Source organism: Chelmon rostratus, chromosome 16, assembly GCF_017976325.1.
Source record: "Chelmon rostratus isolate fCheRos1 chromosome 16, fCheRos1.pri, whole genome shotgun sequence".
Taxonomy (NCBI): domain Eukaryota; kingdom Metazoa; phylum Chordata; class Actinopteri; order Chaetodontiformes; family Chaetodontidae; genus Chelmon; species Chelmon rostratus.
Window position 1 is genome coordinate 8,711,583 of NC_055673.1, and position 23,096 is coordinate 8,734,678.

Genomic DNA, 23,096 nt, shown 5'->3' on the forward strand with positions numbered 1-23,096 from the left:
CATCAGTCTGTTACAATAGCTGAATGCTGAGAAAGTGTGCAGTGAGAGCAGCGCATAGCAGAGGTAAGTAAGCATGGATGCAGGGATAGATGGAGAGATGGTGGCATACAGGGAGGACTGGGGGTGGCTGGCATTGAGGAATCTAATCCCAGAGTTAATTGGTATGACTGATGAAGACAAATTGAAATGGGTCAGCTGAATCAGAGAAGGGGCTCATTGTGCACAGAGCACACGTAGTTCAACACAAAGAGGATACAAAAACACGAGCACACAAACACATTTAGTGGAGAGTGAAATATTCTTAGATTGTGGTTGAGATATTTAGGAGATAGCAGTTCAGTGAAATCACAGTAAGCCTATGGCAGCGGGACATGGATTCATACTGGTTGAAAAACACAGCAAACATTCTTGGTGAAAGCTTTCCTTAATGCAGCAGCCGCACCATTGATTTTCCAATATTCACATCTTTTTACAGGTTGTCTTCTCTGGGGCCAGCTGAGTAATTGAATGCAAAGCGTTTCACCTGGTCTATGTGTGTCAGTGTTGAGTGTGGAAGCCCGGTCCTTTGAACGTCGTCTCTGCGGGCCTGCTAATTGAGCCAGATCAATTCCCAGAGACAGCGAGCAGGTTGGCACAGTTGCCACATCAAAGAGATTCTAATAACTGCACACTGTGGCCATTACCAACCCTGAAAAAGCCATATTTATGTTTGCTTCAAAGCAAGCATGGCACCATTGAGCATACTGAGAATGCAGGCCTTCACTCTTCTTTGTCAAGTCTGCAAATTTAGACACAAGGCCATTTTGGAGCAGTTTGGGAACAGAATAGAAGCTTTTCACTCCTAATAAATGCAACCACGCCAACTGTACTTTAATTAGATCCCTTTTTTGCTGCTGGAGTGGAAACCAATAAAAACACATGCACCTTGCGAAGTTTCACACAGCAGCAGTCATACCACTCTGCATCTACAGCAGGATTAGTTATGCTGATGCTGTCTACTGCCAGCTATCCCTTACCTCCCCCACATCTCTCCATCTTTCTCTTACTCACTCCCCTCTCTCTGTCTGATAAGTGATAAGTTTGTAACTTTGTCCATTAGTGCTGGCTTGTCTCCTGCTGTACAGGTTGTCTGAAGCGACATTATGGCTGGCAGGCCTCCCCCTCGCGCCTTCCAGCCCTCTCCTCTTTCACCAGAGTCTCTTCCTTTTTGCCTCTCTCTCACCTCCATTTTTCTCACCCTTTCTTTCCTACCTTTCTTTTTGCGTCATCTCGTTTTCACTCCAGCTCTCACTGATTTCTACTTGGTCTCTGTTTCTCGGTCTCTCTGGCGCTCGCAGCTCGGCACGTCTCCGCGCTGCTCTGCAAAATAATTTACCGCACGCGGCGCTCCCGTGGATGATTGAAGCGTAATTAGACGGCAGAGACAGTGGAAGCCAACAGAGATGCTCAGGAGCCAGTGCTCGTCAGATGGTCCGTCTCACTCTCACTGGCTTTGCCCTTCAAAACTATCACTTCCGCAAGAGGGGTAGGGAGGGGACGGTGTGCCGAGCCCGGCTCCAGCTAACCACACTACAAAAAATGACACGTTGGCAAGTGATTCTATTTTTTTTTTGAGTCAGCCTGTCTCACTGTACTGCAGATATTTCCAGAGGTATCAACTTTTTTCCTTAATTCATCCTTTTCAGCAGACAAAGCAAAAATATAGCATCAGGCAGCAAGCTCATTAAAACTGGCAAACTTAGAATATCAAAAACTAAACTCAAACTCAAGATAAACTCACAAGCCAAGGGTAAAGGGAAGCAACATGATGCCTAAGTGCACCAATTATACATTCAGGGAGATGAGGAGCTATGTGGAGGGAAAGCACAATTTGCTTTATGCTATGCAGTCTCTGGAAGCTATACTGTCCCCATGGCAGGGCATATTAAAGCTACAAGTGCTTGCTAAAGGACAAAACTATACAGTGCATGAAAACAAACAACTGAAGTATACACGTTACACTTACAGGCTCGCTACCGTCATTCAGATACTTAAGCGCTGAATTCAAATGTGGAGCATTGTGGATGAAAAATTCGGAACAAAATGAGCTGCTGGTGAGTCACTAAAATCATATGGACGCCCTTGTCGATGGCAGCTTCAGGGGGAAAGTGCTGATCACCACACTGTGTTCTGACACCATATGCTTTGCGAGCAAACACAGTGGTGGATGTCAGAGGGGAAATGGCATCCCATTCAAGGTGGCGCACATCGAACAGATAGGTGTGCGATGCTGCTGAGTGAGCACCTGCATCCCCAAAGTCTGTCCAATTATCTTGTGTATTCTCAACACAAAGTATTCTCCCCTACATTCTCCCCAGATTTAACCCATTATTGAGGGAAGGCAGGCTTCGCTAGGCTAGCTGTTGTCAGCAACCAACTGTAACAGCACTGTCAGCCATCCCTTTGACGATGGCCCAGAGGTCACCCTGTGTTGAGCCGAACCGCAGGGTCCTGGGTGCTAAGACGTCAGAGGAGTCACCTTTAAAGGATAATAAGAAGACTGCTGACTGACTGCAGACCACCCAGAGGGGGATCCGTGCTTTGCGCATGAATATAAATGTGATATTGACAGGGAATCTTCCCCAGGAGAGTGAAAGGAAGAGACAGCGGAAGAGACGGAGCAAGTGAAAAGGAGTGAGAATAAATGAGAGAGAGAGTGTGAGAGCAAGAGTACCGAACACTCCGGTTGGTTTCACACCGTTAAGCCATCTGAAGCATCCGCTGGTGACTACTGGTTGATGGGCCGGTGCGAGCACTGTGTTATCATAAACATTTGGGATTCACTTCATGGAGGCACTTTAATGATGCTTTTAGCATAATTTCCCCACCGTAATGTGAAGTGAAGGGCAAGCAGTGCCTTTCTGTCTGCCTGTAGCTCGGGTGAACCTTATAAATATTGGCTATCGGAACGAGGGTAGCGATTGAGGCACACTGCACCGCAGGCTTCACCCCTCTGCTAAAATCAGTGTCAGAGTCAATACCGTCACTTTGTTTGACACTTCAGTAGCAGTAAGTTCGTTGAATAATCTTTTGAAGTATGGCAGTGTTATATTTTATAATTTTCTTTTTTCAACTAAAAAACAATATTACACTGAAAGCCAAACTGTGTTTGACATGTCAGGATTTAAAAATAGAAACCAGAGAGGAATTTTACCTTTGACAGATAAAACACATGAAAATAACCCAAATCAAGATGCATCAACAGGAGCATCATAGCGTTTCTGGCCAGATCCAGAGAAGACAAATGTCAGCTCTAAGTTTATATTGGCCCTAAGTCTGTCTAACTTCAAAGCAGGGTGTACATTGTCAGACTCCTTAGGATGTTGGAGTTGTTGTGCTAATTCTAGGCTGTCCACAGTGAGAAGGAAAAAGATGAGAGTAAAAAAAAAAGAAAAAAAGAAAAAGAAAGCAGAATAGGACAGCTTTGTTTTCATTCGGGCTGTTATCAGCAGAAGCCGACTGCAGCGAGAATAGGGAGGGATGATTTCCATAAAGACTGGCTGTTGTCTGAAAGCAAGCAGCTGTCAGGCGGAATTACCTCTCCGACACAGACACCACAATCGAGGGTGCCCTTCCCATAATTCAGTCTGATTGGCTCAAGGGGAAAATGGCAGCCTGCGGAGAGTGAGGCCAGCGGCTGCTTGACAGGTTTGCATCTGCGAAGCTAGACGTGCCGTTTACCTGTTATCATTCTGTCTGCTCAGCGTGTCAGTTTTCTCAGCTCGGAGAGCTACCTGAACAAAGTGACATAGAGAATAGAGTCCATGGTGTGAAGAGGCAGATACGTGCCTGTACCGAGTATCTCTCTCACACACGTACACACACACGCACGCGCGAGCACACACACACACACACACATACATGAGCAAATAATCAGTTCCACAATAATTTGTATTAAGTTCTCTTGCACAGGGAGGTAGAGTGGGTCGTCCACCAATCAGAAGGTTGGTGGTTCGATCCCGGGCTCCTCCAGTCCACGTGCCGAAGTGTCCTTGAGCAAGAAACTGAACCCTGAATTGCTCCTGCTCAGTGTGTGAGTGTGTGGATGTGGCATGTGTTGCATGTTTGGGTGGTCAAAAGAGACAAAAAAAAGCATTATATGGATGTGGCCCATTTACCATTTGTAATTATTGATATAACCTCCTGTGTTTGGTTGAGTTTTTACCAAATGCATGGATTAGTGTAGTAATTTTAACACTGTGACAACTGTTTTGCTATCCGACATCCAACTGCAAACTTGCCAATGTGTGGCTGTTCAACATTTCAGTGAGAACACAGGTGAACATGTCGCTAAGAGTGTTGTCAGAGCAAACCATGCTGTGATCGATTATCCTGCCATATACAGAAGGTCAAATAGTCGCTTATATTGAACCACCACAGTTAAAGCTTTTGGTAAATACGCTTAGTCGCCATATTTGGACACCACTCTCATGTTTTGTATAAAGCTGAGAGGCAAAAAGCTTAGCTTAGCTTATCTTAAACGCTAGAAATTTGGAGTAAAGCTGTCTCTAAAATCAAAAACACATTTTCTCTCATCTGTTTAATCTTGTTTCATTTGTAAAGGTATTTTTCCTTCATATTAAGCGCAGACAGATGAGAGTGGAATCAATCTTCTCATCCAACTCCTTGTGAGAAAGCGAATGAGAACATCTTCCAAAATGTCAAAAAATGGTTTGCGTAGGTTTACGAAACAAGAATGTATGTAAACAAAATCTTCAAAAATTTTAACTCTTTTTTCAAAATGATAAAACAATGTCATCATACTGTCACAAAACACATAAACAGACACTAACATCGATGGATTAAAATGCTAAAATACAAACAACACGCATTTGGATTAACGTGTTTGTACAAATTAAGGCAACCAGGTATGTGAAGATACACACAAACAAATGTGTGTTAGCTGTGTTAATGTGCTCAAAATTAATAACACGTTATGTGTATATAAGCACGCACATAACCATATACGCACAAGCACAGGCACACACACACATACACACTACTAAGCTCACACACGAACTTGCACTTGTGCTCACACAGACGTACACTGAAATACACACACACACTCCGCACCTATGCTAAGTGCTCTTATCTGTGGCTTGTGTAGAGGTGAGTGACAGGAAGGGAGGCGCAGGGGGGAAGTGTCCTTTAGGTGTCTTAATTATGGCTCCTCTCCTCCCTCTTGCTGTCACCATCCCCAGGGGAGGGCAAGACAAAAGGAAGGCAATGTTTCATCTCTGCTGCCTTGGTATTTCAAATTCCAAGGGGAGTAAGAGGAGAGAGACAGCAGGCTGTTACACTGGAGGAAGAAGAGGAAATCAAGTGACGCTTCTCTTTTCCCACTGTTTCTCTCTTCTTGCCTCCTTCGCAGCTGTGTTTAAAATACGGCACCTTAATAAAAGCGTTTTAATGGCGTCAAGGCAGGAAAAAAGGCACAACTTGATTACTGTGACGGTTTTATTTAATGAGCTCAAAGCCTCTGGCTCTGACTCGCTAGCCGTTTATTACTTTGTTGTGGAGAGATATATGTGACAGAATGGAGCAGAAGGAGTGAGAGAATGAGGCTGAATGCTCTTATTGTGGAAGTCATCTGTGGCGTTACCAGTCGTCTTTGTGATTTACACCTTCCTCAGCGCGCACCTGGGTTTTTCATCCGGCCTCGCCAGGGGAACGCTGCTCCGCCATGACGGAGCGGAGGGTGTCAGAGACACCTTGGCAGGTAGGCAGACACAAAGACAGCCTGCTGTTAATTATTGATGGGAATAAATTGCACTCATTGGATGTTTGGCAGGGGAACACATGGTGGATGTGAATACAAATGTGTTTATGAATGTGTGAGTGTATGTGCGCACAGAAAAAAAGATGCCGAGCGAAAACAGCATTAAGCAAAAGAGAAGGGGGTTAGAGAGAACTAAGAGGAGGTGAGGTGGAGGAGGAGGAGCTGATAGAGTGATGGGAGTGATACCTGGTAAAGAGACATTAGAGAGATGCAGAGGGAGTCTATAAAAGCAAACTACTCCTTAATGTCTCTCACAAGTGTGATAAAAGCACAGAGCTGAAGCACAGAATGCTGGCCTTTCCATTTGTGTGAACAGAACAAGGGGACATTCAAAAAACAAACTATTATACACAAATGCTAATAGAAAATGATTTTGTGAATGTGGCCACACCCACACACACACACACACACACACACACACACACACATGCAAACAAACATTCTTTAAAAGGTCAGCTCTTTTGTTTTGGGACACGAGACCTCTCTCATGAAAATATTGACTGAGAAAATGGGAGCAATCCAAAGTGTGGTCTTAAAATGAGATGGGCAAAGAGCACGGCTTCTTATCTGTATTCCGAGAGCCTGCCCTCTTATAAATATTGGAAGAAGGACACTGGTGGGGAGAGGAAACGGCCAAATGGTGCATTTGAGAAATGGCACACCTGAGCACCGCACGGAATATCATCTCCTCCTGTCAGATCTCATCCCATTTGATCAAAATAATTGCCACCTTCATCGTTATCATCAATTCTGTCATCTTCACTGGCGCCATCGCCATTCTCCATCTCATCAGGGCTTCTTTGGCTTCAAGGGGGGGATTTCTGGATCAGATCAAATGCGGACCATCTCGTCTGAGAAAATCACTCATAGTCTCCCCCTCACAGTAATCATCATATTCATTGCTTTAATGCTACTGACATTTTGTTCATCTATTTAGATATTCTGACACCTGCAGATCTTTCGGCTGGTACAAAAATAGCCTGGTTTAGCCGTGCGGGTTCGTCTGTCATAGCTGGCCGGAGAGAGGGCCCTGCTGTGCTTTAGTCTATGCTGATTCTCTGTGCTGTCAGCAAGGAAATGAAGCATTTAGAAAAAAAAATAAAGAGTTGCATGATCACAGCGAGCCTGGGCTGAATGGTTGACACAAACTAAGCAATATCACCGATGTTCTTCAGCCAGCGAGGTAGCTGACAATCTGCTGAAACTGACAGACAGCCGAACATCTATATGTAACGAAAGCATAAGGTTAAATATTGAAAGTACAAAGTACAGTTTTTCCTCAAAGCCATACCTCTCCATGTGTGTCTATGTCTGTCAACCTGGCTCCATTGTGCAACTCACTGGGGCCCTCTTTGTACTGCTGAAACAGCTTGTCTCATCTGCTTCCACTTTAGCAGGCTAATAATACTGCACAACGTAGGACAAGCGGCTGGTCAAACTTCAATTACTGCAGGGCCAGCTTACACACTGGCAACCAAGTTGGTTTGCCGTGGAATAATGCGACGCACACACACACTGTCACACATAACTAAGCACTGGAATCGAGGCACCCGCACATGTACAAGCAAAGTCTTAACTCTGGATCGTATGAAACTACAGCTTCGCCTTGTCACAGAGTGTCAGTAAGATAAAACAGACCTACGAGCACCACAGTCGCCTCCTAACTTTTCAAATAACGATACACAAATGTAGTTACAAGCCCACATTAAGAGTCGTCTTATATTAGAGGGAAGAAGTTTGTCATTAAACAGCAAAGCGCTGTGGAAAATTACTTTCCATAAAACTGTGTTTATGGACAAAACCAGTTTGTATGTGGGAGCTTTTAGATCCATCAACATCTATTAAGTGTGTTAAGTGCACGGTATTAAATCCCTGGATGGAGCTGAATGTGCAACAAAGTGCTAATGATAATGCAAGAGGAGGTGGCGATTTTAAGTTCTTTTTAAACACTCCTTACCTTGGCCATTTGGGCCTGCACCCCGGTGGCTTTGAGAGACGACACGGCCTTCTGTGCTGCAGCTGGGCTGTCGAAATCCACAAAGCCATAGCCTGGAGAAAGAAAAGAAGAGGGGGGGCAGAGCAAAAAGAAAAAAGACAGGCATTAGTAAAGAAAAAATGAAGGCAGATGACTAACAAGGAGACTGACAGCCACTTGGTAATTGTAGCAGTAATAGGTTGGTAACATGACTACAGAGGCTGCCAGTTCTCATATCTGGTGAGCACTACATTGTTTGATAATTAGCGACACTGACGTTCATAGGGGGATGCTATGCATCTTAATTAGCAGCATGGATGAGCGATTTAGTAATAACAAACCCCCGGCACCCTGCCCACCTCCACACACACACACACACACACACAAACGTACACTGACAGACGTATGCATACGCAAACACACTGGCAGATACACAAACTTTTTGCGAAAACACGCACAAAGAAAAACACACAAGTGGCCGCTGTTGCAGTTCTGTTGAAGAGACATTCTTGTTTGCAGTTTGTAGCTTAGTGACAACTCATATGCATTCATTTCACCAAGAAGAATAATTCATGTGATGGTAATTTATGAAAAGTCCATGATTAAAGCAATAATGCACATGTACACACTCACATACACAGAGAGACGTGTCAATTAATTCTTCAGAACATCAGAGTCTTTTTCAGTTTTCACTTGTTCTGCCTTTTGATTTCTGCAGACTGTGAAGTTGGCTGGCCCACGTCGTGTTCCTCAACGCCCGGCATATTAACAAAACCCCATTTCACAGCCTCCGTAATCCTCTCCCCGGTAACAAATCTCTCAAAGGTTGACAGCATACCAGAGATGCTGCCATTTCTCTGTCACTTCCCTTAGCTCCATCACTCTTACATACACTAAATGCTCAATTACATTTCTCTCAAATGTAGCCTTTCTGTCCACCTTCTTATTGTCCCTCTCTGTCTCAAACACACTCTTTCTCTGTCTCTCTCCTAGTTTTCCTGACATTAACAGCCACCAGCCCCCATCTGGAAATTCATCACCGGAGGAAAGCGGAGGGAATGAAATCTGCGGCTGTGATTTATGAGTTATTGTGATCCTGACGTTCTCCGGGATGTATCAGAGACGGGGGTCACGTCTGTGTTAATTAAAATTTGGTGGCAGATTAAAAGCAGTCAATGGTGCCCTCTGATCCAGTGTTTCAGAAGGAAAGTGTAATTAGAAAGGGGTAATGGGTATGAGGTGGGGGGAGACTCGCCGCCGTGGTTACCCCATCATGTGACAAATGATCATAGACTAACACACACACACAAACACCTTTACTTTCTCACCACAGGTCGCCCGTGTGCAGTTTGCTTCATGCAAGCAGCAAACGTCTCACTTTCATTTGAGGTGTGTATCTATGTGCGGTGGTGGTGTCGAGGAGGTTGGGGTCATTTTCTGTCGGATGGCGGTGAAGGAGCGTGGAGTAATGTGAAAATCATAACCTGTGGCGGAAGAGAAATCGAGTGCAAGGACTGATTAATGGCCAGCTGCTAGAGTGGGGCTTTGGGTTGGGGGGGCTCTTTAATTGTGGAAATGCGAACAGCCAGACTGAAAAGTCCAGATTCAAATACAGGCGACAGTCAGAGAAACTGTACCCTTTCTTTAAAAGTCAGATGAACAATGATTACTTTTTAAAGGACGCACAGTAAATCCAATAATTTTGTTACATTAAAACCTATAAATCTGCTCATTTAATCATTATTTTAAGTACTTGAATCACATTAGAACAGCTCATCATTTGTATTTTAATCGGGTTTTGGGGTATCAGCCTCCTCCCATATACAATGAGGGGGAACTGAATTTCGGTTGTGGTGAAACTGACAGCAACATGTTTTTTTCGGGGACAGTCTGCCTGGTGCTGTGGATAATCCACAGACCATGCTGTGAGCAGCTTTCATGGGACTACAGGTGGGTGACAAACCACCGGCATTCAGCGTCTTTATAAGATGTTGGGCGAACACAAACTGCTATAACAGCTTCAACGTGCCTTCAGACTGTACAGTGTCAATATTCTGTTAACACGCATTAACCCTCCTATTGTGTTTGGGTCAAAACCCCAAACCTGACCCTGGGAACATAGGACCATGGCAGAGCACATATGTAGAACTGGGGAACATAGGACCCTGGGAACATAGGAATGACCCAGAGGAGGTATTGCCAGAAAGTAACCAGGATACCGTTTTTGAAAGAGATGGTGCTGTTGAATATTTTAAATGAAATCTTTCAATGCTGCGAGCACCACAAACAAAATTCCATTCACCTCAGTTTCAATGGGATGGAGGGAGAAAACCCAGAGATGGAAGAAAAACACAACTACCTGGATGGATAGATTTTTATTTTTATTTTTTTGTAATTTGGGTGACCTAACTCTTAAAACACAGTGAAAACAGATATTGATCTATGAACACATTAAGAGCACATTAACAGAACCACATATAATGTTAGCGCGACCCTCAGGGCAATGGCTGATTCTCTTTAATAATCAGAATACTTTAATGGTAGATACTTGGGACCCCCAATTACAAATATAATATTCAGCCCACTACTACCTGGAGTGCACTTATCAAACTTTCAGCAGGATGAGGATTTAGAGAATGCTGACCTATATACAGACAGCTCTGAATAGTGGAAGAAGCGAGGGGAAGGCGCAGAGAAAGAGAGCAAGAGAAAGGGTGTGTACAAAAGAAACGGCAGAGTGAGGAAGGGGGTTATTTGGGGTCAGCTGAGCGCTGTGAAGACGACTGAATTGACATTCCGCTAGCTGCCTCCAGTAATAGATCCAGTTTGCTCTTCCACTGTGCAGTTATTGTAGCTGATATATGCATAATGATTCTGTAATGTGGAATGTTTCATCTGTAGCCATGGGGTAAAACTGTTAACGGCTTGTTTTGTTGGAAAAGAGAATAATAATTGAGAGACATGGCGATATCTCGAGTCTCTATTTGTGCTTTTATCAGGCAGAATGGTTGAGGAGTTTATGGAAAAGTTAGAGTCTTTGTCTTTGTGTGGAATGTGCACGCTTCAATACTTGTTACAATCAGTTTCAATATTAGTCCACTGAAATTATGTGAGTCATTCTGGCTCATCCTTACTGTTCAAGGACTAAGTCCAATTTTATACACCATATTTAAATATAGACTATAAAGATATATTTAGATTCGGGAGACTTCATATATATCTACCAACAAGCTTTTTCCTCCTTTTTAAGCAAACCTACACAGTCTTGATTACGTTACTGTTTAATTATGTACCAAGAATATCCATTCGGCATTCAATACTTGGGAGGATCCATTGCGCTGCTAAGTTAACTAGAAATTGGACACTAGTTAGCTCAGCTTGCTAACCTTCAGACTGATTCCACCGCCAGTGCAGAAAAACAAATGAAACTTTGATGTATACTTTTTGGCAATTACAATTTTGATCAAAAAAATAATAATAATAATAATAAATAAATAAATAAATAAATATATATATATATATATATATATATATATATATATATATATATATATATATATATATATATATATATATATATATATTGAACCTCACTCCATCCTCGCTTGTGAACAACTAAGCCTTTCCAGGATGCTCCTTTCATACCCAATCATGATACTATTACCTGTTACCAATCAACCTGTTTACCTGTGGAGTGTCCCAAACATGTGTTTTTGGAGTCTTTTATTGCTCCTGTCCCAAATTCAGAATAGGCATTAAATATGGTGATGTGAATATTTGTTTTCAGAATATCTGTGAACTGGCCTTTCAAGACTGAGTTTGTATACTTGTGTATGGAAATACCAGGTGCTGTGTCTATGGGTGTGTGTGTCCGCGAGTGCATTCAATGTATGCTGCACTGATTCTTGGTTAGTCACTGAGGAAAAGAAAAAGTCGATCAAGTTGTGAAGAGGCAGAAGGGTCAAGAAGCACTCAATTTAAAACATCACGTCTCACACACTTAAACATCTCACACCTACACACAGATGCATGCAGACATTGCTTGAAGAACGTGTTTCTGAAGTTAAGGACACGCTGTACTGCTGCTGTATTCGATGTAACTTTCACAAGCAGGATGCAGAGGGCAGGGCGTTGCTTTGAAGCATCGGCAACAACACAAACATCCAATCCATAACTGTCACTTAAAAGCTGCTCAAAGTGACTGACTACATGCATGGTGGCTGAAATGCTGTGCAGTTGCACACTAATATGCACATGCAGCCGGATGGCTCAAGCACACATACAGTATACACACACAAGTGCACTGGCAGGATGACATGGACACACATACATACTGCATGTACAAAACCACAGACTTTGTCTCTGAGTGGAATAAAGAGAACATGAGCTGCCACATCATATTTCCTGGTGTGGCTCTAACAGGGAGTCTGTCAGGATAAAAGGACCATCTTCTACCAGTTGCTACAGGATGGTGCTATGCTACCACCGCTTGTAAGAATGTGTGTATGAGGCACTGTTCTCCCTAGCATAGTCCCCCTGCGGAGGTCTAGAACTATAGTAGATGGCACCTCGGGCTACGCTCCATACAAAAGTCTTCAGTGGAGAGCGGAGATAAGGGACTCATTACAATGCGTGTATCGACGTATCAATCATGCATGCATCATTCATGCACCGTCAAATTATGCTAATCCTAATTACTTCTGGGGAAATTACCATTCTTTATCTGCTAATAGTCGGGATTGTTTGGGGTTCCCTACCCACTATATCCACCACCATTTTCCCCAATATTTCCATTTTTCACATTCTCATATTCAGCGCTAATGATCCCATTTTGCACTGCATACAATGGAACAATAATGCCGTAAGTATGAATAATGAATCAATGACAAGTCACGGAGCATTACAATGGTGTACGGGGCAAACAGCGTAATTGTTTACGTCCTTGTCATCAAGAAGAGTTCCGAAGCTGCTGTTGCACATCGGTGATTAATCATTGTGGTTACATGTATGTTAATAATTCGTACTTTGCATGTTTAAAAGTAATTATGGTTAATGTAGGAGATAGATGGCCCACTCCATGGACAAATATGCATAACAATGCCTGTAATGTGATTCTTATGATTCATAGTGCTGCCATAGCACTGCATCACGTTCCAATAGTAAATTAATGGTAAATTTGAATAACTGTGGAAAAAAAGCCAAATGTTCACGAATTCCTGCTTTGCAAATGTGAGGTTTACCTGCAGCTAATGATTAGTTTATTGATCATTTTTTAATAATTGTTTAGTCTAGAAAATGTCAGAAAAGAGTGACGAATCCCCATCACAAGTCTCAGAAGTCCAAGGTGATGTCGATTAAATGTCCAGTCCAAATGCAAAGAGATTTAGTTTACGATATAATGCTGCATGTGCGTGGATTCAGACAGTAGACGGTAAATCGGATATCATTTTAGTAGACGAGAGCAGGACTGTAAAAGAAGTTGACGCTGGCAGGAAATACTGGCATCCGTTACGGTGAATGGCACTGCTGTCCAAAGTTGAAATATTTGAGCTCCTCCGCAAAAGAATTTCCAACCAGATGTTACATAGCTCCCTCACACCAGGAGACAACATGAATGGCCTTACATTTTTGAAGGTTTTTAACTCTAATTTTAAGTTTGCAATAGAATGCAACATAGAATATTAAGGTTAAGCTGCATTATATAGCTACTTGCATTACTGCAATAACTGCAGAAAATAACAGTTTTGTTTATGAGCATTACAGAAACTGAGAAAAAAAAAACAACCTACAGTAAACGCAGCAGCTGAAATATTTTATTGCTTCTACATTTAAAAATGTCTGGCCCATTTGGGGCTTTGACCAAGCCTTCTGCCCTGCAGGGAGGGTGGGTGGTGGCTTTGGGAGGCTGCGGTGAGCTATGCAAACACTGAGGGAGAGCACAGGGGTTTTAAATAGCAACATGGCATCCATGACTAACTGTGGCCAACTCAAGACCGCCTTGGTCACACTCCAAACCCAGAGGAGAGCATCCTCACTGGGACTGCATTCCTCTGTCCTTCTCCATTTATCCTGCACCACCAGCGGCTGACTGATGATAAATTTTGTGGCTCCCCTCCACTAAACCATGTGGTTTGTGCGTGAATGTGTTGAATGGGTGTGTGCAAATGCTTGCGTGTGACCGTCAACTTTCTTGCTTGTGTGTGTGCATGTGTGGGTACGTGAGTAAACGGGACGATTGTAAATCTATCTTTCAGTCAAAAGGATGCCACAGAAAAACATCTGAACTGCATTTCATTTTTTAACGGCGCGTATTAAAATGTTAGCTCTGGCCGAGAGACTTCTGACCACATCACTGTCGTCAAAGCATTAACACCTCGGAGAAGTGACAAGTCATGAGGCCACGCTTCCCCAATAACACTACAGCCTCATCTACATCTGATATTCTGCTAAATAAACAATCATGATTCCATTTGAAAACGCATCTCCAACAGCTCCAAATCCAAACAGTATTGCTGCACACATGAACCTAAAGACACACCAGGGAGATGAGGTAACATCAGCAAAAACATGGAAGCACAGACCCATGCAAAACGTTGTTTGAAATCACTTTCATGCACCCACAGACTGCAGCTCTTGGAACTACTCAAAATAAAGATCCCTCATTTACTTGTCCAGTGTCACCATCCTCCCTGCCTTGCACTCAGAGACAATACCCATTTGCTGTAAAATAACTCTCACAGAGAGCTCTTCTCTATTAGACACTGGCGAGGAGATAGCGGTACAGGCAATTAACTTATCAACCCAGCAACATGGATTTATAGCTAAGGCATTCGTCTCAGGCTGAAGCAGCCAGCCTATTGGCTGTATTGTATTTCTTGTCATCTTCTCTCACAGGTGTAGGAATGTCCTTGTCAGAGAGCTGCAGTCGGGATCTGCAGAGGGCAAAGTGCCAGGGCTCAGGGCCAATGGGGCCTCTGGCAGCTCATTGAGCTGAAGACAAACTGAACAGGAGGGTGAAAAAGCAAATTCCTCATCCAATATCTGTGCAAATATTATATGAGTTCTGTAACAGTGACGCACCGACAGAATCGATGCATATAGTTGCAAAAAGATGGGATGCATGTTAGGCATGAAACTGCTCAACATTCATGTAACCCTGATGCTCCTGTGGCAGAACATTTCTCCTTTTCTGCAAGTCTTTAGAAACTAATTCTGTTGTGACTGCCAAATCACCCTGTGTAAACATCATGAGGGTATTTTTAGCTACACTGACAACATCCAGCAGGGATGACTGTGGAATACTATGTCAGATTAACATTTTACAGGTCAAATATGAAAGCATTTTAACATATGGGTTCACAGTGATGATTTCCTCTCTGCCTCAGCATCCTTACTTCTGCATCTTACTCTTCATCATTTTTCCTCCTTTTCTACTCTCCTTTTTTGTTCCTTAATTAATTCATATGTATTCACACTCATTAGCTATAGCACAGCACCATATGGCTTCTACTACATTTTCAACTCTATATTCAGCATGACAGCGGAGACACTATTAAAAATGTGTTTGTTAGAAGAAGGGCCGACAGTTATGTTACAATACATACCATGGTGCTCGAAAATGGTATCAAGATAAATTGAGACTGGTTTCAGAAGAACTAGCTTCTAGCATTGCCTCTGATTTGTCTGGAAATACAAGATTACCTCCATAGACTGCACATTCAAAAATAAAGTATTGACACATTGAAAGAATATCTCCTCATTGCTGCCTTTTACTGATTTAAAATAGCAGATAATTTTGTAAAAGAAATGAAGAATAGTCTCCTAAACTGTGCAGACGTGGTCTTCATTCAGATGTGAGAATTGCATCACTGCTCAGGTCTATGATAGCTCCATCAGCTTGCTAGCTTAATAGCGAAACACCACTGTGTTTGGTGCAACATGTGAAGAGCACTCGAGAAAGGTTTGAGACCTGAAGGGTGTTAATTACTTGTCAAGTGGTTGTTAAAATGAGACCTGTGGCAAAAAACTGAGTGGCTGTACAAAACCCCCACACGGGTATCTCAGAGAACACACACACACACAGACTCACATCATGTATATTCACACACATGCACTTCCACGGCTGAGCACTACCACTTACAAGCAAACACAAACTTGGAAATGCCAGCACGCACACACGTGGTAGCACACACACAACCATGCATGTTAACATACCGTATAGTCATAGCAACACTTGCATGCACACACAGAGACACATACGTACACGCAGGTTCGAATGTCAAACAACCTTAGCTCATTATGGGACGTGTTGATGTGAAAACGCCACAAGCAGTATAAGCACATTCACACACAAAGAGCAGGTGCAGTCCTTTCACACTTCACCTATAGACTATCTTAAAATACCAGCTTTTCCATCATATCAATTATACCTGCAGATTACTAACTTTAGTATTCATGCTGGGTACCGTCTTGTACGTAGCCATGTTATCCCCATTTGAGTTTGTAATAAGCAATGTCATCACGTCAGGTGCTAGACCTGAGAGCACCACCAGAGAGACGAGGCCATACGCTAAATATTTGAACTGAGGCTCGATCAATGAAGAACAAGCGGACAAAATCTCCAGGTAGACAAACATTAAAATCTGGACAAAGACAAAGTGTCCCATTCCTCTGAACAACTACACAGGCCATTTCCTTTGTCTTGCATCTGTTAGTCAATCATGAGGAACGGCCTGGCCGCCCCCAGCTAGCCTTCCTCTTCATTGCAGTTATGATTTATGCCTTCCTTAACTAATCAAGGGAATGATCATTAGTCAGGGGATGTGCAAGGGGCCAGGGCCTTGGCAGGCCAGTGGAAGGCCATTTCTTGCATTGTGGTTCTCCTGCCATCCACGGGTTAGGTCCGGGATAAGAGATGACTGGGGGTACGCCCCCTCACCTTCCACCAGTGCCCTCTGAGGCATTTGTCAACAAACAAGACAAGGAAGGGAGCTCTGGGGTGTGTTGTAAAACGGATTGAGCCAATGAATAGAAAAGAAAGCAACGGTGGAGAGAAAAATGTGCAGAGATTCCCAAGGGTCTGTTTGTACGTAAAATTTACTTCATATTTTCTGTCCTTGTTTGGACCCAGAAGACAGACAGTCAACATTAAGACTTTAACAATGAACAAATTCCCCAAATTTGCAATGGATCTTGTTGCAAAAATGCTCTTGGGAAACTCAAATCTATTTTGACCTGTGATTCTCTGGCTCCTGGACTTCACATCGCCATGAACTCCACCGCACACACGCAGTCATTAAAAATACACACACATATACAGACTTCAACCACACTGCATGCAAAAACAGGACAGGAAGTGGAGGGGGTACAAAAGGTCAGAGCTCAAGGAATGTGGCGCTGATGGCCCGGCTGCTTCTGTTTATGACAAACTTGGCCAATCAGACACTTAGGCCATGACAGCCAACTTGGAGCTGGAATGGAGATTGAGGGGGGAGGGAGGGGAGGTCGGGGATAAGGGAAAGAAATGGGATTTTTGTGTATGTGTGTACGTGATTGTGGGGTGCTAACAAAGGCTGTGGGTGTTATCCAATGAGGGTCTGCATGCTGAATCTGTCCAAATCAATGTGATTATCCCTCAGCTATTGCTAATTAGAGTCATTAATACGCAATGCAAGCAGGAAACGGCACATGCTTTCTCTCCCTCTCTCCTTCAGCCGATCTCTCCTCTTTCTGGAATGGCTTTGAGGGAACAGAGGCATTTGGAAAAGGTCTGTTGTTGGCTACACTTCAGTCGAGATTCTCATCTGCACATAATTCACTTTCAAAGGGCAGAGGGGGCGGCAAAGAGAATCCTTAATTGCGCCGGCACCATGTACAACATAGACAAATGTTTATATCTCAGCCCTCTAATGAGAAACCAATAACGGATGCAAAAAGCACTCTCTGCCTTTTCTCCCCATGCCCTCCTCCCCACCCCACCCCAAATACACAGATACACATTCACATGACAATGAAAAACAGGCCTTTTTGGGGAGCGTCACCTCATTTATCAATAGACCTTATGCTCAGAGTCATGCAATACTCCACTCAGCCACTGATGCAGCAATAAATCTGTTTTTATAGAATGTAACATTGCCTATATTTCTCCATTAGGCTGATCCTGTGGTAAGGGCAAGGGATGCTTCAGATTGTAATGGTCAAGCATCTGACAGCCTTTTAAATTGCACCATACAGAGGCTGCAGCCGAGCTAGGCAAAATTGATTTAGTATTAGTAAAAGGCAGGGAGTTCAGCACTTAGGTACAGTATGCAAGGACATTCTGCTCTAAATTAATTTTCTTTCTTTCAGATTGGTATTCAATCAAACATACATGTTGCTTTAATCTTTACAATCAAGTGTTTGAACACTTCAGACATAATTCATATTTGTCGGGACAAAATAGGAAGTGTTTTATATCAAGTCACCCACACAATAGAGTAAAAGCGACAGGAAGTCTTTCAAGATGTTTATGTAATGCCCTTGTGAGTTTTTAGCATCCTCACACAAAATGGATGGGAAGTTACAGGGCAAAGAAATGAACAACAACAAACTGCCAAACACACACAGCCACGAGAGACTATCTTCTCATCTCATCTATCTCCCACAATTCAGTGCGGTGGTCCGTCGCGGCAGAGCGCCAGTCAGGCCGGTGAATCTCGGCGCAGCCTTATCTCCCCGCGGTTGAGGAGGAAACGGAGGTCCTTTAAAGGGCTGAGGTCATTTCCTCTGCCTCCGGGCTCTGGCAGGAAAAATAAAATGTCTCCATTCGGTCAGCCCTGCTTTATTTCAAATGCCGCCGCTGCCTTTTAAGAGGCCCTTGTGGGCATGGATGGCAAATGAGCGGGTTTGGGTTCTCGCAGTCTCTTCCTTTTCTCTCTCCCTCTGCCATCCTCAATCCCCGACTCCATCTGTGATGCAAACCCCAAATCTCTGCTGTATTTCTACAGTAAATGTGAAAGTGCAGAGACAGATATATAGAAAGACAGAGTATGAGAGCGAGGGAGGGAGGAAAACAGAGACAAAGAGGGAAGGAGAAGCAGTGTGAGAGTGCGGAGGAGCATGAGAGCGAGAGAGATGAAGAGCTGAATGCCTCCTCTTACCCACAGCGCTTGACAGCCCCAAAGCCCTTTCACAACTTCCTGTTCCCATTTCTCTCTGAACTGGGCTACATCCAAAACATGTGTGTGTGTTTTTATCGGCATGCACAGTTTATATGCTTCTGTTGTGTACCCTTGCAAGAGGGTGCGTGTGTGCCTGGAAGCTTGTACGTGTGTGTGTGTGTCATAGTGTAAGGTAGAGAACGAGGGAGTGAGTCAGCGCTGGGAAGAGAGAGGCTCATTGAAAGGCCTGCGTGGTGCGGTGGTGGAGGAGAGCAGCCAGAACAGGCAGACGGGCAGGCACACATGCTGTGATGTTAGAAGGAGGATTGATAGATCTGCTGCATGGCCACTGCTGCTGCAAGAGCCTAATGCACCTCAGGCAGATGGATGGGGAGTGCGTGCGGGGGTACGATTAGTCTTTGTGTGTGTGTGCGAGTGTGCCCTTTGTGTTTGAGTGCGTGGGAGAGGTGTATTACATGGCCTTAGAGTGTAGTTTTTGTGTGTGGTACTTCAAACAGGGCTTTACAGCACTTGCGCACACTCGTCCACCAAGGGCTGTCGACGAAATGTATAGATGGATGTATGGTAGCGGGGAAACAATGTGTGTCCATGTTTGTGTGTGGGCGTCCAACGTGTGTTGGTGTATGTTTCGACGTGCAGTAAAATACACATTTCCCTAACACCTGACCTGTAAGCACAGAAAGCATCATCACTGTTTCTCTGATTTTCCACAACTGACAGCCTCCACTCCCACGCTCGCCATTCCATCCCACATATTATCGGATATCCATCTTCCTATCATCTCATACTCAGTTTCACTTTTTATATCGCCGTTTTATTGATGCAACAAATAAAACACTTTAGCATTTAACATTTACATTTTACAGAGTAGCGAAAGTCTATATCTGGCATTAAGGTTCATGGTGCAGATGCATGTGAAGGAACACCAACGTACGCATGTGCATCCACACAGTAGCTATATACTAATCTGGGTTGAACTAAAGAAGCTGTGGTGACATCTGACTTGCAAACCTGCGCAATAATGCTATAGTTCATGAAAAGGATCTAACTGCTTCTGTACAGCTTGCAGCCTGCTCAGTGCTTAAATAAAGTCATAAAACACACAATATAAATGGGATGTAGATGTCTAAAACACTTCTAATAGTCAGCTGTTTCAGCAATTAAAAAGAACACAAAAATCTACAAGTTATTAACTTAACTTATTACAAGACAGGCTTTGAGAACTTATGAGGGAGCCAGGTAACACGCCTTTTGTGTTACAAATTTATCTACCAGAAATGTGTGCTTGTACATATTTGATTGGCCAAAGAAGCACCTTGCCAGATGTCATCGTATTATGGAAAAAGTTGAGCCAGTTTCAACTTTTTTGCTGGGCTATCTTGCAGGGTTTTTTTTTTTTTTCAGAACCATTTGCATCTACACCCCCGCTGCGTCGACGAAATGTCTTGTCTCTACTTGTGTTAAACTTTTGTGAATTTTAATCTACCCTACTGGCAGAATAAATCACATCCTGCCAGTAAGATATACAGTATTTTGTTCATAATAAAGGATATGCTGTACCAACAGAGTGTAATTACACCATACTATTAAAATGTTTGAGAACGGATTTTACTATGTATGAAGTCAAACTAAACCAAACGTTTTTGAATTAATAAGATTAGGGGAGGGAAAATGTAAAAGCAGAGTAGAGAAGTTCGTCAGTGAGTTTGAGACATGTTCCCCTATTGTTTTCCCAGAGCTGATCGTCGATCTCTGGCTCTCTCTCGCAGAGATGACTGGTCCTGACCTCCTCTCTATCCCATTTTTCTCACATTGTTTTGGCAGTGTGCTCACTGAGCTGAACTACACACAAATAACACAACAGGGAGGAGAGGAGGTGGAGCAGGAGAGGAGACGGAGGAGAGGGATGCTCGCTGTGTGATGGCGGCACGTGGCGATAAGCTGCCACTCTGACATTTAAACAAGTGTCAGGGTCAGGGGGTCAGACGAGTGGAAACAATGCGTGACTAGATCAGGGCGATGTGCCGATTTTGCTTTGTTGCCGGGAGCGCAGATGCACGCCGGCCCATCAGGCTTCAGCACACCTGCTTAGCCGGTTTATGCTTTGATACCCGCTCGCCTTTCAGGAGATAGTGAGATATGTACGGGAGAGATGTGGAGTTGTTGCAGCAGAAATTATGTTTTTGTGCTGTTTCTTTTCTCCACAACTTGTCTTTCAAACACTAACGACGTGTAATTTTCTGTTCAAGGTCACTCAGCCCTTCTCCTCACACTCTTTCTCCTGTCCTTTGCACACATCTCCCCTCTGTTCACCTCCCGCTCCCTCACTGTGTGCAGAGCAGGACCATCCTTTCCACTCATAAAATATGTCTGCTTATATTTGCTTCTTGGCATCTCAGCAGCTCAGCATTCCAGGAGGGTGACTTATGGGAAACATTGTCTTCCACATAACACAGTGCTAAACTGAGCAGATTTTTTTTTTGTGCAGCGCATAACTCAGGTTAGCTAAACACGGAGAAAGACAGCCTGTGATCGAGCTCAGTCTATTTCTTTCATCGCAGAAATTGAAAGAGGTTTACCTCTTCTTTTTTTTCCAGTCTCAATCTGCCTAACCCCCCTCGGCTTTCTCCTCTTTAATCCACCCTGTGCCGTGTCCTGTGACCTGTGGATGCATCCTTCCCACTAACATGCATCCAGTCTTGTCTTTAATAGCCTGTAGGACTCACAAAAAAGGACCTGTCAAGATAATCAGCCCGTTTTTTCCACCCTCTAAAAGGCACAGGTTCTTTTCCTCAACATTTTGACCCAGAGCATGCCTGGCAGGATAAACTCAGGTGTGGAGCAGGGTTAAGAAGGCGGCTTCACCTTGAAAGGCCACACTTGAGAGCCCGGGAAACCACAAAAAGCAATTAAAAGTATTGATGGAACTTCAATAGCTCTTAAACAGTGCTGCCAGACACCTCGGGGCAAGTAGCACACTAATCTTTTTTTTTTCTCCCTCATCTCTCCATCGCTCCCTCTCTCTCTCCCTCTTTCTCCACTGAAGACTAAGCTGGTCTTGATCATTACCAACTGATTGCAATACAAAAAAAGGAACGTGTGAAATGTATTTACTGCTGTGCGAGGCAGGTGGCTGAAGTGAAAATGGAGCCAAGACCTCAAGAAGGTGAGTGTGACAATGATAGTAATTAAAGTTTATCTATTCCCAACTAGCTTGTTAGCCCTCTAATTGGTCCAGTACGCGTGTACGTTCAAGCATGTAAATGCGTGTAGCGTGTGCACTCCAGAAACAATTCCAAATGAGTCACTAATGTCATTGCCGCGTGCGCACCATTTACTGCGCCGACACTAATGGACCTTTTCAGGAAACACACTTTCCAAAAGATTGTCTTCTATATGACAAAACAGGAAATCAAAGAGGAGATCGGGAGGGGCTGAGACAGTGGCTGCCTGCCTGCTTATCCTCTGAAGCAGAGCAGCGCCATCCAAGAACAGGTTGTTTACCCGGAGCCTTCCTGCAGTGTTAAGCCAGCTACTCGCTAAATCGTTGATTTACAGCGCAAGGCTTCCTTGGCTGATGTCTAAATTTACGCGAGGGCTTCGATTGCTGCTCCCGTGACAAGACGCTGTCTAAAGAGTGACAGCTGGTGCACTGAAACAAAGTATACAAGACAGACAAACTAATGACTTACCTTTGCACTGGTTGGTGTTCTTATCCAGAATGGCCTTGGTTGACACTATTTTTCCATACCTGTGAAGACAAAGAAATAAAATGTAGTGCTTTTGACTCAGAATGACCTACAGGACCTTTGGCCGGTGTGGTAGTTCACTAAGACGGCCCTCCCATGATTAAAGCACATGTCTCATTTTCCATATGCTCTGCCATTTAGTTGCAACTAGCAATTTGCAAAGTAGCACAAATGTCAAAAGCCGTTAGAAAGAGAAATCACTTGAGGTTAACAACATTATGTTTATGGCTGACTTCAAATGAATGCGAGGCCCTCTGACATTTGAGCGAGTCACTGAACATTTTCAAAAGGTCTAAAAGCAAACGAGCACAGTGAGCAATCTCAAAAGTTGTAATATGAGTATACAGTTCAACATGATGGGAAGCATTCAGGATTGAGGAGTTACAAGCATTTAA

The 23,096-nt window shown here is 43.6% G+C and overlaps 1 protein-coding gene across 6 annotated transcripts in view; it reads right to left on the reverse strand.

The window, feature by feature from the left end:
- rbms3 (RNA binding motif, single stranded interacting protein) overlaps positions 1 to 23,096 on the reverse strand; it is a 275,251-nt gene that overhangs the window by 114,805 nt on the left and 137,350 nt on the right. For all 6 annotated transcript variants that reach the window (XM_041954710.1, XM_041954709.1, XM_041954711.1 and 3 more), the window contains 2 exons: positions 22,645 to 22,703; positions 7,776 to 7,867 (listed from right to left, as the gene is read on the reverse strand). In XM_041954710.1, coding sequence (XP_041810644.1) covers positions 7,776 to 7,867; positions 22,645 to 22,703 — 151 coding nt within the window. The remainder of the gene's footprint in view (positions 1 to 7,775; positions 7,868 to 22,644; positions 22,704 to 23,096) is intronic.